This window comes from Eschrichtius robustus, chromosome 13 (assembly GCF_028021215.1).
Source record: "Eschrichtius robustus isolate mEscRob2 chromosome 13, mEscRob2.pri, whole genome shotgun sequence".
Lineage (NCBI taxonomy): Eukaryota > Metazoa > Chordata > Mammalia > Artiodactyla > Eschrichtiidae > Eschrichtius > Eschrichtius robustus.
Window position 1 is genome coordinate 67,248,422 of NC_090836.1, and position 19,525 is coordinate 67,267,946.

At 36.8% G+C, this 19,525-nt stretch overlaps 1 protein-coding gene across 3 annotated transcripts in view; it reads right to left on the reverse strand.

Moving 5' to 3' along the window:
- Positions 1 to 19,525, reverse strand: part of PPP1R12A (protein phosphatase 1 regulatory subunit 12A) — a 154,303-nt gene that overhangs the window by 69,864 nt on the left and 64,914 nt on the right. For all 3 annotated transcript variants that reach the window (XM_068560055.1, XM_068560056.1, XM_068560054.1), the window contains exon 3: positions 444 to 562. In XM_068560055.1, the coding sequence (XP_068416156.1) occupies positions 444 to 562 (119 nt within the window). The remainder of the gene's footprint in view (positions 1 to 443; positions 563 to 19,525) is intronic.

Below are 19,525 nucleotides of genomic sequence, written 5' to 3' on the forward strand. Positions count from 1 at the left end.
TCTGTATGCAATGTTCTTTCCCCAGACTTACATGATTCATTCCATCACCCCAGTAAGACCTTAGCTTAAATACCACCTTATCAGTGACAACTTCTTGACCACTCTTTAAATTTGCAATGTGTCTCATTCACCCCGTACACTTCCTTATCCCCTTTGCCTGTTTTACTTCTCTCCAAAGCTTTTACTGACAGATAATTTCACACCTTACCCTACCACCCATGATACTTCTTTCAACTTTAAAAATATTAAAAAGACGTAGAGTTAAGAATCATATATTTTTTCAAGTAGAACCTTACTTCACATATTGTTACGTCAACTGATTTTTTTTCCACTCAAATTACGATTGCCCTTCAATGTCAACAATCATTTATTGAAAAAGTCAAGTATCATATTCTTTACAATACAGTTTTAAACATATTTTCCATCTAGGTTGGTTACATTACCTTGCCGATTAACTTCATTTTGAAGTAGCTCTTCCATTGCCTCCTCCTCAGCAATATCTAAAGGTGTGTCTCCTTCACTGTTGACAGCTCCTACATGTGCTCCCTGACCAATCAAAAACCTGTAAAATTAAAGGGAAGAGAGTTAAGCAATGATGGTATCATCAAAATAAGACTGAATGCATAGCTAATGAGGCAAGCTCCTATGCAAGAGCACCAATAAAAACCAAGGATAGCATAGGTATTATTTAAGTTTTAAGAAACTACCATGAAGCATGTTTTCTTTCCTTTTCAAAATTTTACGTTTCCTAAAATTTTTCTATAATGTACACCAATTAACTAATACAAAAATGTTATTGTAAAATAATTACAAAGTCTTTCATAGGATTATTTCAGACTGTCTCCATTAAGATTTTTCATTATTTCCATATTGACTAGTTTCCTAACTGAACTTCATGCTCCCAGTCTCATGCCATAAGCAATAGTTCTTAACCTTGGGCTCATGGGCATAATTCAGAAGGTCATTCAGCTGATACAGATATATTAAAATACTGTGTATGTTCATCACTATTTTGAAATTAAGGTAATTATTAGACCAACTACTAAGTCTTCTTATTTAATGTGTTACTAAAGAAGCACATACATACTTTGTACTCAGTATTTTATTTTATGCATCCGAAACACAATACTAAGAACATATTCACAGGCTTCATCAAACCTGCCAAAGGGATCCAGATACAAAATGGTTGTGAATCTCTTTCACTATGCTAACTGCACATCTCCCAGAATCATCTATTTAACACAACCGGAGTCAATTTCCAACTTAAAATTCTTTGAATGGTTGTCCATGCTAGGAGAAAACATACCTACATGGCCCTTACTAATCTGGTTTTGTCTTCTTTTCAGCCTCATTCCTCTTCCTTCTTGTATCACACTTTAGACTCCAAAAATATGGAACTGTTTGTAGTTCCAGATTAAGCCATGTTCTTTTGGCATCCCTGATTTTACTTTTCTATATATAAAGAATGGCTCCCTTTTTTCCGATGTTCCTAATCAATCTAACTTTTATTTGTAAATTTTTTTTTTTTTACAGGCTACATGACAATATTCGCATTATCAAAACAGTGAAGGAAAAAAAGCCCTCAGAGTTTTAAAAACAGAAGAAAAAAAGAAAAAACTCCCTTACATCTCTCCTTCTGTCATCATGTTCCCTCCCCAGAGATAAACACTATCAACAGCATGGCAAATATCTTTCTGGTACCTTTGCTATGAATTTATATGTGTGTCTATAAAGAAATATATACAGTCACTTTTGAGGTTCTTTTTGTAAAACAAAAATTAATGGGATTACTTTAGGGGGCTTCCCTGGTGGCGCAGTGGTTGAGAATCTGCCTGCCAATGCAGGGGACACGGGTTCGAGCCCTGGTCTGGGAAGATCCCACGTGCCGCAGAGCAACTGGGCCCGTGAGCCACAATTACTGAGCCTGCGCGTCTGGAGCCTGTGCTCCGCAACAAGAGAGGCCGCGATAGTGAGAGGCCTGCGCACAGCGATGAAGAGTGGTCCCCACTTGCCGCAACTAGAGAAAGCCCTCGTACAGAAATGAAGACCCAACACAGCTAAAAATAAATAAATAAATAAATAGATAAATTTATTAAAAAAAAAAAATTTAATGGGATTACTTTAAATGTACTGGAGTGCAACACTTGCCTTCTAATAGCTGAAAAATATTCCACAATATGGCTGGATCATACTTTTATTTAATGCCATCCTCCTAATGGATGTGTTCTTAAATGGACATTTGACATTATCAATCTTTAAAATTTTTCTCAACGTGATGAGAATAAAGCATCTTATCATTGTTTTCTTTCCTGATTACACACGAGTTTGAAAAAAAATCTGGATATGTTCACTAGCATTTGTATTTTCTCCTTTTGTGAACTTCTTATTTACTTCTTTTGCTTATATTTTTAATGTGTGCCTTAACTCAACAGATACTTATGGGGTGTTGTTATAGATTGAATGGTTTTGTGTTCCTCCAAAATTCATGTTGAAACCCCAAACCACCAATATGATGCTATTACGAGGTAGGGCTTTGGGGAGGTAATTAGGTATAGATGAGGTCATGAGGTTGGAGAACCCATGATGGGATTAATGTTTTTAAAGAGGAAGAGAGTAGAGCTCACTGTCTCTCTGCATGGAGGGCACAGCAAGATGGCAGCCATCTGCAAGTCAGGAAAAGAGCCCTCACCAGACACAGAATTGGCCAGCACCTTGATCTTGAACTGTCTAATCTCCAGAACTGTGAGAAACAAATGTCTGTTGTTTAAGCATCCCAGTTTATGGCATTTTCTTACAGCAGTCAAAGCTGACTAAGACAGGTGTTTACTATGTATCTACCACTATGTTACATGTCAGGCATATAATAGTAAGCAAAAACAAATGCAGATCTTCCCCTCAAAGATCTTATAATCTAGAAAGAGAGCTAGATTAATTACCTAAATACATGTAAAACTTCGATGTCTTATAACAGTGAGTTATGTCTACAAGTGAATAATAGAACAATTTGATTTAGTAAGGTCAGGAAAGGATTCTCTGAACAATATATAGGTACTAGCAAACATAATGGAAGGAGAGTATGTTCCAGAAAAGAGAACAAAAGGCACCAAAAACCTGTGACAGGAAGTGTGTATGGCTAGACGAGGGTTTGGTTCATTCTCCTGAGAGTAAATGAAAGAATCAATCTCTATATAATATGTCAGGTACACCCCAAAGTCAGTGAATGTTTATTTTGTTAAGATCTGTAAATGATCAAGTATGTGTTTCAAAAAGATCACTTTGTGAGGTATGGAAAATAAATGAGAATGGAGAAAGAATGAAAGTAGGCAGACCAGCTAATGAGCTACTGTAGCAGTAGACAAAAATTATGTTGGAAGCTTGAATTTGATGGAGGAAATGGATAAATTCCAGAGATATCTAGGAGATACTAGAGATCAGCTGGATATGAGAAGCGAGGGCGAGGAAGGTGTCTATGATACACTGAAGTTCTTGACTTGTCTGTGATAGATCGACGGTGGTACTAATAAATGATACACAAAAAAATAAGTTATTCCCTCCTGACAAATAGATGTGTTGCACATATTTTTTCCATATTGTCACCACATTAAAAAAAAAAACAAACCTTTTCTTACAGCATTTTGTATTTGAGTGAAATTTAAAGGTTGTATGAAGTCAGGTCTGTCAATCTTTTGCTTTAAGAAGGACTTTACCAACTAGCTATTGATATCTGTGTGCAGATGTCACTTTTACAAGACACACACACATAGAAAGAGAAAGATAGAAAAAGGAAAGAATATACACTATAAAGTTAACAGAGGTAGCATTAGGAGGGATTTACTTTTTTACTTTTTTAATTTTATTTTTTAGCCGCACTGCGCGGCATGTAGGATCTCAGTTCCCGGACCAGGGGTCAAAACTGCGCCCCCTGCAGTGGAATTGTGAAGTCTTAAGCACTGGACCACCAGGGAAGTCCCACATTAGGAGGGATTTGTATTAGTTGGGGTTTTCGTAGCGGGGGAAGGGGGGGATTTTTTTTGTTATCCTAGTTTTCTGCAGCAAGTTTATTTTGTGTATGTATATTAGACCACAAAATGGCTACCATGCCATTTTGTAGCCTGGTATTTTTAATAATTAATAATATGTTATAAACATTTCTCCTTGTGCAAAACAATGTTTCCTTTTTATAATCTTCATGGGGACTTCTACAAACAGAAGTCATATTTGAACTGAAGAAACTTTTTCTGTTTCACAGTTTTAAAAAATGTAATATAAAACTAATGAATATTTATATACTACAAATAAATAAATAAATGAATCTGGAGCAAAAAAATAAGATATTAGTGGAGTAGAACCTGTGCTATGCTCCAGGGGAATATGTACGTATTCTGCTAGGCAAAATCTCAAACAATTAGAGAAATTTACATAAAACCACGTATATTTTGTTTAGGTATTAGAAATCATTCACAGGATGTAAAGACAGAATAAAAGGAAGACCTCAGAGTGGCTGCAGTGCTAGCAGAGGGAAGCAGAGTCTCAAGGAAATAACAGGTCAAAGCCAAAAAGAGACAATCCAAAATTTATATAAACAGGAAGGATGTTAAGAGAAACTAACAAGAGTAAAGTTCTGAAAACTGCTGGCAGGAAGTAGGGCCTGGAGCAATCCTTGAGCCAAAAGTTTAGGTATAAAATATGTATGCATACAATTCACAAACCTCTCCATGACTCAAGAACTACTATTTGCAAATGTAAATTAAATAAATAAAACCCCATGGCATTAATTCTTATTTACCACGAATAATCTCAAAAAGCCATTCAAAGATTGGTTGGGTGAAAAAAAAAGCATAAACATTTAAATTCTGCAGACTTTGGGTTTGGTTCCCACCTCTGTTTCTTGACAGCTGTGTGATATTCATTAACTTAAAACATTTGAAACCTAGCTTATAGGTAACTTACAGGGCTGTGTTATGTTTAAATGAGTTAATGTCTAAAAATAAAATTAAAATTCTATCTGTTATCACATCATGCAAAATCATCACACTTAGAAAGCAATGTTTAAGATAATGTGAAACAAAATACAGGCTATCTGGAATACCAGAAATTCACTTTGTGGGACCCTTGGAGATACTGAAAACAGATGGTCAGATTTCCTTCAGAACAAAAAGGGCTGGGGTATTAAAAGCAGCTCATGGGACTGCTGATTAGGAAAAATACACTATATTTATTGTAAGATTTCTTGGGGGGGAAAAAAAAAAAACTATGAAGATTTCACACAGGAGTCCCAAACTGAAAGTCAGAATATTAGGCTATTTCTCAGATGGGTAACTTTTTTGAATGCTTCAGAGTTAAAAAAAAAAAAAAAAAAAAAAAAAAAGGGCAGGCTTTTATTTGCTTAACAATGGTTAATGATGTCCTTAAGCAATACAAAAGAGGCCAACATAGGAGATGCCACTTATTGAATGATGAAAATCATTATAAATTACTGAAGTGAAAAATGGTAAACTGCTAGGTTTACTGAGATTTATAATAACCTACAGCTTTGAGTCAATAAATAATTTTGGATAATTAATAAACCTCAAATTCAAGACATGATCCAAATGGATTTCTACAAAATTATTTGCATACGTGTGAATTTAAAAATCTAATAAAAGGTGTAAAACTTGTTAACCAAGTTATCAGTTGCAACTTGGATGTGGTATATTAGATGGATAGGATTCTATCTGGGTTAGAATGATTCAATGTTAACTGAATTCGGCAGACAAATTTGACAGTCTCATAATTATCTTGGATTCTGAGTTTTGTCAAAAGCCAAACCACAGAAGAGATTGAGAAGGAGAAATAGTTCATTTTAAAAATTTGATGTTTTAATTAAAGCCCTTGTCTTTAACTTAGAAGCTAATGAGAACATAGTAATCAAAGAGACAAAGAGAAAGAAATTTCATCAGCAAGAGCTGAGTATACTTAGTGTTCAAACAATGTACATTGTTTTATTTACTGCAGAAAAACTAGTATCAAGAAGTTGTTTTAACCAACACATGGATTTTTCATGTATTCAATACATGAATTTTTAAAATTCAAAACGTCAGTGCAGCCTTAAAAAAGAAGTTCTGTCATACAGATGAATCTCAAGGCCATTATGGTAAGCAAAATAAGCCAGTCACAAAAGGCCAAATGCTATATGAGTCCACTCATATGAAGCGTCTAAAGTTGTCAAAATCATAAAAACAGCAAATAGAAAGGTGGTTACCAAGGGCTAGGGGAGTGGGGAGGGGAAATTAGTGTTTACCAGGTAGTTTTAGTATTGCAAGATGAAAAATCCTAGAGATCTGCTGCAAAACAATGTGAATATGCTTAACACTATTAAACCGTACACTTCAAAATGGCCAAGATGATATATTTAATATTATGTTTTTACCACAAAGAAAAAAAAACCCACAAAGTCAGAAAACCACTGAAATAGTTGTTTCTTGAAAATTCAAATGAATTACTCAAAGCCATCCAATGAGACAGAAATTATGAAAACTAAGCTACCTGAACTTTTCAAAGACGGGTAAGAGAACATTGTACTATTAGCTTCAAAAATAAATGCAGACTTCCTTGGTGGCGCAGTGGTTAAGAATCTGCCTGCCAATGCAGGGGACACAGGTTCGATCCCTGGTCCAGGAATATCCCACATGCCGCAGCGCAACTAAGCCCGTGTGCCACAACTACTGAGCCTGCGTGCCATAACTACTGAAGCCCACACGCCTAGAGCCCGTGCTCCACAACAAGAGAAGCCACCGCAACGAGAAGCTTGTGTACCGCAACAAAGAGTAGCCCCGCTCGCCACAACTAGAGAAAGCCCACGTGCAGCAGCAAAGACCCAACACAGCCAAAAATAAATAAATAAAATATATTTTAGAATAAATAAGTAAATAAATGCTACTTTCTTTTGGAAGCCTCTGAGCAACATAAAATCAGTGTAAATAACCTTATGCATCTTCAGTGGGAATGCACTTTCCTATTTCATATTTGAAGTTCTATATCACAATAAAAAACAGCTGAAAGTAACTATTACAGTAAGAATCCAAACAAAAGTTCTGACCTGGAACTTTTGAAAGTTTTCTTTAAAATAACAGTTTTTTCCTTCAGCACCTGACAAATGTTGTGCCACTTCCTTCTGGTCTCCATGTTTCTGATAAGAAGTCTGCTTTAATGCAATGCCCCCTGCCCCAATGTTATAGTAGCTCCTTTCTCATTGCTTTCAAGATTTTTACTTTGTCTTTTGTTTTCAGAACTGCTTTGGTTTATCCTGTTTGGAATGTGCTAAACTTCTTGAATCTGTAGGTTTATATCTTTTGCCAAGTTTGAGTAAGTTTTTTTTTTTTTAAATTTATTTATTTATTTTTGGCTGTGTTGGGTCTTCATGTCTGTGCAAGGGCTTTCTCTAGTTGCTGCAAGCGGGGGCCATTCTTCATCGCGGTGCGCGGGCCTCTCACTATCACGGCCTCTCTTGTTGCGGAGCATAGGCTCCAGATGCGCAGGCTCAGTAATTGTGGCTCACGGGCCCAGCTGCTCTGCGGCATGTGGGATCTTCCCAGACCAGGCCTCGAACCCGTGTCCCCTGCATCGGCAGGCAGATTCTCAACCACTGCGCCACCAGGGAAGCCCCTGAGTAAGTTTTTAGCCATCATTTATTATTTCTTTAAATACTTTTCCAGCCATGCCCTCTTTCGCTTCTTCTGGGACTCCAATGGCATAAATGTTAGCTCTCTGGTATACTCCCACAGGCCCCTGAGGCTCTGTTCATTTTATTTTAGTCTATTTTCTCTCTGTTGCCCAGATTTGGTAATTTCTATTGTTCTGTTTTTCAGTTCACCAATTCTTTCTTCTATCCCCTCCATTCTGCTGCTGAGCCTATCTGCTATTCATTTTGGTTACTGGATTTTTCAGTTCCAAAATTCCCATTTGGTTCCCCTTCATATCTTCTATTTCTTTGCAGACTTTTTTTGGCTGAGACTTTTTTTCATTTGTTTGAAGCATACTTGTAATTGGTTGTTGAAGCATTTTTGTGATAGCCGCTCTATAACCTTTGTCAAATAATTTTAAGATTAATATCTCTGTAATCTTAATGCTGGTCTCTATTGTCTTTTTCATTCAATTTGAGATGTTCCTTGGTATGACAACTGATTTTCAATTGAAATCTGAACACTCTGGGCATTATATTATGAGACTCTAGATTGTGCTTATATCTTCTATGTAAGCTGACTATATTTGGCCCTGGTCTAGCAGAAAAGATGGGGAGGTGCCATCTCATTATTACAAGGTAGGGGTAGAAGTTCAGGTTCCCCACTCAGCCTCCATTGACACTAGTGATGGAGCAGCTCCTTGTTGCTTCTGACTCCCCACCAAGCCTTCACTGATACCTCCCTGGCTAAGGAGGCTATGGGTGCCTCACTACTACACCCTATGTGGCCTCCACTGACACCATAAGGGGAGAAAGAGTTAGGCCTCTTTACCGATGGGTGGTGGTGAAAGTATTTACTCTCTACCAGGCCTCTTCTGACTCCACCCCAGTGGGGAGGAGTAGGAGCTCCTTTTTACTGCCAGGTGGGGGTGTAAGTCCAGGCTTCCCACGTGGTCTCCAGTGCCAGTTAGGGGAGGGCTAGTTAACTATCTGATGGGGATGAAAATCTCGGCAGGCTCTGTATCTGGCCTAATCTGACATCATGACAGTAGAGGTGCTAGGGCACCTCATGATAGCCTGGTAATGTTGGAAGTCTATGCTCCCTACCTGGCCTTTGCTAGTGAGGGTGTAGGTGGGACCAAGGTTTTTTTCTGCAGTGTTTGGCTGGAGTTTTTTTTTTTTTTTTTTTTTTTTTTTAAGGTTTTAGGGTGCCCCTCTCCTAGTATTTGGCTAAAGAGGTTAGGCTTTTGTTGGGGCTTTTTTGGAGGGGCAGTGTGGGGCCATTGGTGCTTCTGGGTTATCAGCTTCCTCAGTTCCAAGTGTGGTATATCTGAGGCAAAGAGAAAAGCCAAAAACTTACTCCTGTCATTCTTTGGATCCTGAGATCCCTAGCTGTTCTGTCTTCTCTCCATCTTATAGAGTCTTTGTATATTTTATATATCATGTTCAGGCTTTTTAGTTGTATTCAGCAGGAGGAATAGGGAAAAACATATCTATTCTATTTTCCAAGAAGCAGAAATTCTCATTTTTAATTGTCAGGAAATTGTAATGTTTATAACATTACCAATTTTAACCTTTTAAAAAATTTCATTTTGTCCAAATCCCACAGGTGGAAGTATTATTTTTATATATAAACCCTGTTACTAGTCCAATAACATGGACTAATGTACCTTGCCAAATACTGTGCTAAATTTCTGACATCATGGTTTCTCAATTATGCTACAGATACAATTAATTATGCCGATAGCAAAGACCAGGCTACTGTGTGTGAGAGAAATGAATCTATTTGTGAAAGTGGGCTCTATTTTCCAGTTATCTAGGCACCCGGATTGTCAAAACGAAACAAAACACAAAAACAAATTCAAAATGTGCAGAAGGATTTAAATTCCTCTCTTCTCTTTGCAAAACCACCTTTAAATACAGGAAATTCTGTAGGTTCTGTCTTCAGCGTTTCTTATTTCTCTTAATTATTCCCCAGAGCAGTGACTATACTTCTTTGACCATGCACTAACTCCTGAAAATGCATATTTGTTTACTAAAATCAATTACATGCACTACTGTCTTACTTTATTACTGTATCTCCCAATTCCCAGAGGCAAAAATCCTACTCACTGTGTAATAATTCTAAGATATACATTTTCCCCAAATTTTAATATTGCTGAAATCTTCTACAATCTATTGATCTTACAATCAATGATGTCTTAGCAATGGATAATGGCCATGATATGGTTGTCATCATCTGTCTTCAGGTAACCCCAGTCACAGCTATTCATATTGTTTTCAACTTCAACTGATTTATGTGCATTCATACCTTTGATACCTTATTTACTGAGCTTAACTGTTACTTAAAATGTCTTCCTGGATGGTGTCTGAAACTTTCTGTTGATACCTTGTTATAAGATCAAGAAAGCACCACCAACAACACCTGGCAGAATGCTATCAGTGGCTTAGAAGAAAATCCCAGGGCTTCCCTGGTGGCGCAGTGGTTGAGAATCTGCCTGCCAATGCAGGGGACACGGGTTCGAGCCCTGGTCTGGGAAGATCCCACATGCCGCGGAGCGACTAGGCCCGTGAGCCACAATTGCTGAGCCTGCGCGTCTGGAGCCTGTGCTCTGCAACAAGAGAGGCCGTGATAGTGAGAGGCCCACACACCGCGATGAAGAGTGGCCCCCACTTGCCACAACTAGAGAAAGCACTCACACAGAAACGAAGACCCAACACAGCCATAAATAAATAAATAAAAAAAAAAAAAAAAAAAAAAAAAAATCCCAAAGGCAACAAAAAACATTCTTAAGCAATGCTGCATCCAAGACACTACAATTAGATAAAGAATGATACTGTGTAGGGGGGGAAAAAAAACCCCAAGGTGCTTAAAAACAAAAAAACCACACACACTGTATTACAGTTTTTTTTTTTTAACCTTTTAAATTGGTACATAAAATAATGACAATGTGTTATGATGATGGCATCTTAGATTTGATGAAATTCAGTTTACGCATTATAAACATACCCAAAGAAGTCCTGGCTTCCTATTGCACCTTTTTAATTGGCACCTCAAACTAGGCCTATTTAAATTCACATTCCACTACACTCTTTCCTCTGCTTCCCTCAATCTTCCTCTTTAATTCCTTAATACTAAAGTTAAAGGGCATCATTTTCCCAATTACAAAGGTTAGAAAGGGAGGCAGAATGGTGTAGTGTCTTAAAAGTGCAGACTTGACAAGTTAGACTGTCTAGGTTCAAATCTTAGCTCTGCCAATTATCGTGGGTAATTTCTCTCTCTGACTCAGTTTCCTCACCTATAAAATAAGAATTATAATACGGGCCAACCATCACTCATCCAAACCCAAATTTCAAAACTTTTCTTTCTTTCTTTCTTTCTATCTATCTATCTATCTATCTATCTATCTATCTATCTATTTATGGCTGCGTTGGGTCTTCGTTGCTGTGCGCGGGCTTTCTCTAGTTGCGGCAGGTGGGGGCTACTCTTCATTGCAGTGCACGGGCTTCTCACTGCAGTGGCTTCTCTTGTTGCGGAGCACAGGCTCTAGGCATGTTGGCTTCAGTAGTTGTGGCACACAGGATCTAGAGTGCAGGCTCAGTAGTTGTGGCGCATGTGGGATCTTCCTGGACCAGGGCTCGAACCTGTGTCCCCTGCACCGGCAGGTGGATTCCTAACCACTGTGCCACCAGGGAAGCCCTCAAAACTCTTCATATTTTAGAAATATAATATTGTAGATTATGCAACACCCTTATTGAGTCTGAGGCAGTACGCCGTAACCAAACACGTTAATATTTTCGCAAAAAATAAGTTTAGTTAAGTGGGGGAGAAACAAAGACTATAAAGAGCCTCGTATCAGTTCAAGTCATGGTGTGTTGCCAAATGAGCCTACACCAAACTTACAATTTATTTTCTCATTTTTCAGAGTTTTGAGGGTTTGGAATTGTGCATCTGGGCCTGCGGGGTGGTGGCAGCAATATATTTTCATGTAATTGTTAGGATGGCCAAAATTATGTATATTAAAGGACTTAGAGCAGTGACTGGCACACAGTAAGCACTCAATAAATGCTAGCTATTATCAGCATTATCACTACCTTTGATTTTTCCTCCCACCTTACTATCTAGATCCAGTGAATCACACCAAGCCTTATTAATTTTATTTTCCAAATTTCTTTCACATCTGCCCCACTTCCAAGCTCACTGCCACTGGCCTGGCTCTCTAACTCCCTAATCCCTAATCTGTTCAAACTCCCTCATCAGTCAAGAATTGTCTTCTTAAAATACAGAGTAAGGATCATCATGTTCCTAAAAACGCATCACCACTAAAGGTCAGTTAGCAAGGCATACAAATTCCTCTGTGCTGTAGTCTCAGTTCCCTCTTCCTGTCTTATCAGTTAGTTACTCTCTCCACTAACACTCCTCTCCTCAAAAAACGACGACTCCAAAGAAGTCCCTTTATCCAATGCAATCACGACCAGTACTTACTTGGTTAACCAGAAAAGCTGATTAAAATAGGGAATAGTAAAACATAATACATATTTGAAAATAAATAAATGCAAGACATTTATTTCAACGTAGACAACATTGGAGAACGTCTCCAATGACTTAAATCCATGCTCCCTTTCTTGCATAAATGACAGTCATAATGCACTAAGACTTCAAAGTGTCTTAAAGTGAAACAAACACTTGAAGTCAACAGAAAAGCAATCTGAGTATATACTCCTAGATATTTTTTCTTTCAATCTTTCATTTGTTGCACCCACACCTAATTAAACAGTAATTATATTTTTAGGACCTTGCCTTTATTGAGGCTTTCCAAAATATTTAACTTAGTAATAGCAATAACTTTCTTTTTTGTACACATTTCATCAGTTTTGGATATTTAATTAAATTATATAATCACTAACAAGTGGAATAGATATTAATAGGCTAGAACACACACAAGTAACTTTTGGTAGGCTTGCAATTCAACTGGTGGAAACAGAAGTAAGTGAGCTTAGTAGAAGTAGTCTATTTGTTGCAATGTTCAGTTTTAACAACTTTATGGGAATCAGTCAATATGTTTTAACAAAGAAATGGCAAATGTTAGTTAAGAGTGGAAGCCAGTTAAAACAGCTTTAACCATGTATTATTTCCCATTCATGAATAACATGACTTTTCTCAGACAACTCCCAACTTCCAGAGGCAAAAACCCTGCTCACTGTTTAATGTAACAGTTAATGTCACCTCCTCTGGAATCTTTCTCTGAATGGCCTAAACAGAATTGATCACTTCTTCCTCAGTGTTCCTTGTACATCTCTTGGTCCATTTATTCTATCTAGTACTGGTATTGACTTGACATGTCAAGTCAAAGCTTGAAGATTAGGAGCGGTTGCAGTCATTTTTACATCTTACAATGCCTAACTCTACTATAGGAGACAGTTGTGATAGAACAGAAAGAACATCAGAATTTGAGTCTTGAGAATGAGGGTCCAGTTCTGATTGTGAAATGGAAATAACAGTGAACACGCCCATACAGTTGTTAAAAAAAACTGAGTAAGAATGTATATGAGAATATTAGTTTTGGGCACATATACCTCATTATTATTATAGCAAGATACAAATAAGTATCTTGCGAATAAAATTTCAGTTTCACCTTCTAAGACTTCTAATCAAAATACATAGTCTGCTTTACACTAACTATGTATCATTCTTGACAAGAAATATGTAAATAACCGAAATGCATGGATTTGCCAACTCTTCTTGGTGCTCAAATACCCCCATATCAAAGTAAATAGGACAAATGACTACTTCACTCTCCCCTGCTCCTCTCATCTAGCTAGGTCTGCTCTAAGACCAAATGATCAGAAGATAGTTTTCTTTATTAAATAATCCAGGAAAACCAAGAGCTTCGTTATTTTTCACTAAAAGTAGTGACCAAAAATAGAATTATGAATAACAACAACTAATTCAGCTAACTTTACTGATAACTAAATATATGCCACAGATTGTGCCAAGTGTCTTATAAACACTATCTCATCTAATCTTCACAATAATCTTATAGAATAGGGATAAGCGTTAACATTCCTATTTTAAAGATGAGGAAACAGAGGTTCAGAGAAGCTGGTAATTTGTCTAAAGTTAATAGCAGTTAATTAGCGGAGTTAAGATTAAAATAGAGTTGTCTCATTTCTGAGCTTGATATCAGGAATATTATAACGTTTCTCATAGGCATGGTGGTGCAATTTATATAGTTCTTAAATTGGTAGGAATTTGATTCTTTTACCAAAAATAACAACATTATTGAATTCCAGGCAGAGGAATCAGCAGGTGCAGACTATGAAGCAAGATGCCTAGTTTGTTTAAAGGCTCAGCAAGGGGACCAGTTTGGCTAACAAAGAGAGCCTGGAGAACGTGGAGAAAATGACATCAGAGAGGTAACAGAGGGTCAAACCATAGCCTGTAGGCCACCAGAACTCTGGTTTCTAAATGCATTATAAACCCACTGGAGGGTGAAGGGCTTTGAATAAAAATGTGATGTTATTCCACTTGCAATATTTTAAAAGGATCATTCTGGCTGCTGTGCAGAAAACAGATGGGGGGAAGAGGATGGTTATGGTTAGAATGATTCCAACTGCAATAGTTTCAGTGAAGAACAGTGTCCAGGATCAGGGAGAAATGAAAGAGGTGATGAAATAGTTAGATACTGGATATATTCTGAAGGATAAGCCAAGAGAAATCTTGAGGATTCTGTTGTATGTTTATGAAATAAAGGTTATAATGAAGAAGAAAAGCCACGCCATAAGTAAGCCACCACAAATATTTTAAACAGTTATATCCTTAAATAGCTGATTCTTTAATGATCAAATTACAAAGCTAATGAAACTTTTTCCATGCTGTAAATAAGACCATGAAGATGTCACTGAATGTCACTACCATTATAATGATATGAAATCTTCAGCAATGTCTTCAAAACTACTCCAAACGTGAAGAAAAATATGTTAAATGTACTAAGTAATCAACATTCCATTCTACATACTATGAAACTACATAATGCTAGCCTAACACAGGGCTAATTTTCTCTGCTATTGAAAAAGTTTAATACAAACACTAAAGCTACTCAAGATAAAAGCATTCCTTAAAACATCTGTGGCAGAAGCCTAAAAAAGAAATGTAGTGACAAAATTAAAAAGAGACAAAAGAAATTATAATCACATCAATAACCAAAATGTTAATAAAACAAATCATTTAAGTTTTATTATTCAAATACAAAATATTTGTTTTATTCTTGTAAGTCATAGGAATTTTTGTTTATGTGAAAAATAAAGACAATGCCAAGGCTAAAGTTACAGTCATTCAAATAAATAACATTCACTGGTCCATCAAGAAGGACAAGCTGAATAAACTACAATGACACTGCACAACAGAGTACTAAATACTACACCTGAAGAGAACAATGAGAAATAGCTCTATAACCCACTATATAGTGGTCTCCAGGATAGACTGTTAAGTGAAAAAAGAAAAGTGGAGAAATAGTGTATGACAGTCTTTCATTTATCTGCAAAGGGGGAATAATACTTATATTAAAACACAAACTGGGATAAACTATAACATTTAAAAATGTTACCCATAGGAAATAGGGTGGTAGAGTAGGAACTGCCGTTAGAACCTGGTATTTTATGTAAATTATAAAACAAAACTAAACTAAACAAAAAAACAAACTTAAACAATGAACTTAATGATATATCTAGTTAATGGCATAACCACACAGAAAAGAATTACTCCAAGTGACTTCAGCACACACAGTAATTTGATGGTATATTCCAAGTGGGATACCATAAGGACAAAAAGAAATGTCACCCCCCCTCACCCCTGCCAAAAAACCAAAAACAAACCCCCAAACTTCAAACTGCTTTCAGTAATCATTATTGTTGTGGTACTGTTATAAGCAATCTAATGTATATGTAATATATGATGAAGCAAATTAGTAATTATGTGTTATTTTAATTCTACAGTTCTTGACAACAAAGTAGGGGAGAAAGGAAATACTGATACAAGATAGAAGAGGTTAAAGAAAGACACCCTGAAGCTGAATTTGAATTTGAAAGAATGATCAATGCAGCAGCAATGAGCACTTCTAGCACCCATTACAAGGAACAGGTTTCCTTAGAGAAATGGCAATTCCAGACCCAGGGCATGAAATATAAAAGATGAGTCTGGAACATTTTTATACTACTAAAGAGCAAGGAAGCTTTTAAAGATCACTTTATTTGGTCATGTCCCAAGGTCTTAGAAGCCAACATGAAGAGACTCTTGTAGACCAAAGATGGTACAATTTGCTAATCAATAAGGGCAATTAACTGCAATGGATTGAAATACATCAAGTACGTTTAAATGCATGTGCTCAAGTTATTTAGATCTCAAAAAAATCAATTAGTCCTTTTTGAAGGTAACTAGTAAACCAACTCATTATTTTAAAAATCAGTATATGGAGGGAAAGAATAAAGAATATATCCTGTTTTCCTATAAAACTTGTACAAGGGGTAACCAAATAGTAGATATGAGGCAGTTTCCTTTACAAAAATATTTCAGCTAATAAAAAAGAAAGACAAAATTTAAATGCTGCCATCGTAAAACTCCTATGTCTTCATCTAATTATTTCTTCATCTCATTATTCTTTTATCTATTATTTCTTTATTTTGTTATTATTTCTTGGTTATTGAAAGCCAAGTCAGAGGACTTGGTTTTCAATGTTTTGCACATAATTTAAATATATAATTCAGTTGTACTTAATGGCTAGAGTTATAACTAACTGATCATTATAGACTGGAACAATAAACTGAATACATAATTTCTTGGGCTCCATAATCGTTCTAGTATGTCCAATTTTACTTCTAGTCCATAGCCCAATGACATCAAACTACAACTTTTAGGGAAGAATACCTTGATGTGACAGTGAGGATTTTATACTGCCTGTATTAGTTTGCTAGTATTACCATAACAAAATACCACAGACAAAGTGGCTTAAACAATAGAAATTTATTTTCTCATAGTTCTAGAGGCTGGAAGACCAAGATCAGGGTGTTGGCAGGTTTGGTTTCTTCTGAGGCTTCTCTCCTTGGCTTACAGATGGCCACCTTCTAACAGTGTCCTTACATTGTCTTTTCTCTCTGTGTGCAAGCCCCTGGTGCCACTTTTTGTGTCCAAATTTCCTCTTATAAAGATACAGTAAGATTGGATTAGGGCCCACCCTAAGGGCCTCATTTTAATTTAATCATCTCCATCTATACAGTCACATTCCAAGGTTCTGGGGGTTAGGCCTTCAACATATGAATTTTGTGGGGACATGATTCAGAGCGTAACACTGTCAATTCAGCACCCCAAAGGAAGAGAATAATGTTAATGCGTACATTTCAATATCTGACCCATCAGTACATAGTAAAACAATGCATGTGCTGACCATTAACATTATACTCCCCAAACTTACTTCATTTATTCTTCCTCTAATCCACTCTGGCGAAGGGGCATTATTAAACAATCTCTATTTTTGGTTTTCCCTAAGACTTCTACCTTATTCATAGCAGGGAGATGTTGAAAGCAATTATTTTGGTGAAAATGTGAGATAATTGAGCCAGAATATGAAGAGCTATCATTCACCTATTCACTTGGCTTTTGCTAGGCTAGAGACCAGATGTGAAATTGTTAATTGTCTAGAAACTAAACTGCAACCTCACATTCTTTGTTCTACTGTCTCCAATAGAGGTCAAAAATTTAGAACTCACAATATCCTACCTAATCATCCCCAAATCCTCATAGTGAACTATCTGTGCTTCACTGTTTGTTTTACCTCTCAGTTCAATAGGGTTGAATTAGTACTATTCTGTGCAAAATGTAGTTGGTAAAGAAGCATGTAAACAACTGATATGTTAGAGATGATGATGATGAATCAGCCAGGAACATTAGAAGGGTTTCTGGAAGAAGTGATTCTAACACAAACTGCAGCTTGTGTCTGCTACAGTCTCGTAGTAGCTGGTCAAGTAAAGAAATGAGGCAAATGAATCACTATGAGCAAAGACACAATGATATGAACCAGCAGGGAATGCTGGGGAACTGAAAGTAGTCTAGTATTGACAGAGTAAAAAATGTAGAAAGCAATATGAGAAACAAGAGCTAGGAAGAAGCCAGATCATTCCCATTTTATAAATAATAATCATAAAGGCTAAGGAGCTCCGCCAAGGGGACAAAGGTAGAGAATGGCAGAACCAGGATTTGCAAACAAATTTAACTCCAAATACGTCACTTAGCAGAGTGACCCAATTTTCCATGGTTTATAACTGTTGTCTCTACGTCATTATTAATAGGGCCTTCCTTTACCCTATAAATGCTCTGATTTGGGAGGTATCTTTCACCCTACCTCTTAAGCCACCATGCTATATGTTTTCTAGACCCAAGAAAACTAGGATTTTGGATTTCATTAACTTCTCTCACTCATTAGTGAAATTAATTACTGAAAGAGATAATGCTGGTGAAAATAATCATGCATTTAGAAGGGTTTTAGGCAATCATCACCTAACAAATAGCCCAGTATACACAAGAGTTGAACTGTCTTTTATAAAAATATTATCATTATTAAAAAAAAAAGAATCTCAGAGGGCAGAAAGAGCAAAAAAGGAAAAGTCATCATTTCTTGTTTCTTGTTTCTCCCAGCAAAGACATGGGCAAATTACCAAGCCCAGGCCAACATAAGTCCCTTAATGGGAAATCTGTTGCAGTCAGAGGGCTCTCTAGGGAAGGTTTCCCTCCTTGATAGTCACAGAATATGGAGAAGATACTTTCCACTCCCCATCCACTTTTTATTTTGCTCTTGGATGTGCATATGTAAAAACACAATTCAGGAGTTGTGGCAATCATCTTGTGACCAGGAGGGGACAAGGCTAAGAATAAAGTCCATATTTGGGAAAGGCAGAAGAAGAAAACACCTGAAAGACTCCAAGCCCTGATGACATCACTGAGCAGCTTAATAAATAAACCTGAATGCCCTTCCTCTAAACTATGTATTATCCTGTACAACAAGTACCCTTTCTCTTTAGGTCAGTTTGAGTTTGATACTGTTACTTGTATCTAAAATCATCCCAACTGACACAATGGGTTGTTAATCAAGTCTACAAGAGGAAATTATTCAGAACAATTATTACTGTCTTTTCAAACTCAGAAGCATGAATTAAAAAGGAAACACAGGATTACACATCTGAAGAAAGAAGCTGGGTTTTCATTTTCCCAAAAAGATAAAAAAGATAATGGTCAAAAGTTAATACATACTGAATATTTCCTATGTGCCAGGAACTATACTTGGTGGGTTATCTCAGTTAACCCTCACAACAAACCTAGAAAATATTATTCCCATTCTACAGAGGAGAAAGCTGACGATTATAAAAGTTAAGCAACTTGCCCAAGGTCATACCCCTTGAGAGTGGTTGAGGAAGCCTTCATAATCCACATTAGTTGACTTAAGAGCCTAAGTACCAAATATTTAAGGACAGCTGAAGATAAATGCACCTTAGCTATTTTTTTCTATGAAGATGAAATCCAAGCCCTTTGTTGAGCATGAAAAGAACAGAAAGGAATAAAGAGAACCACAATTAAAATTATGAATAACCACTGTTGACTTACAATGGCAAAAAGAATCCTTCATTTTACACATAAAGAAATCAAAGCCCAGAAAGAGGAAACAAATTATCAAAAGGTGTAACGCAGTCAGTGTTAGAGTCAAATAGCTCAGATTTTCTGATTCCCAGAGCACTTTTCATTTCACCTAACACTGCCTCTCCTTTAAACTGGTATACTGTATCTCCAATACACATGGGGGCTTGGGGTGGGGGGCAGTG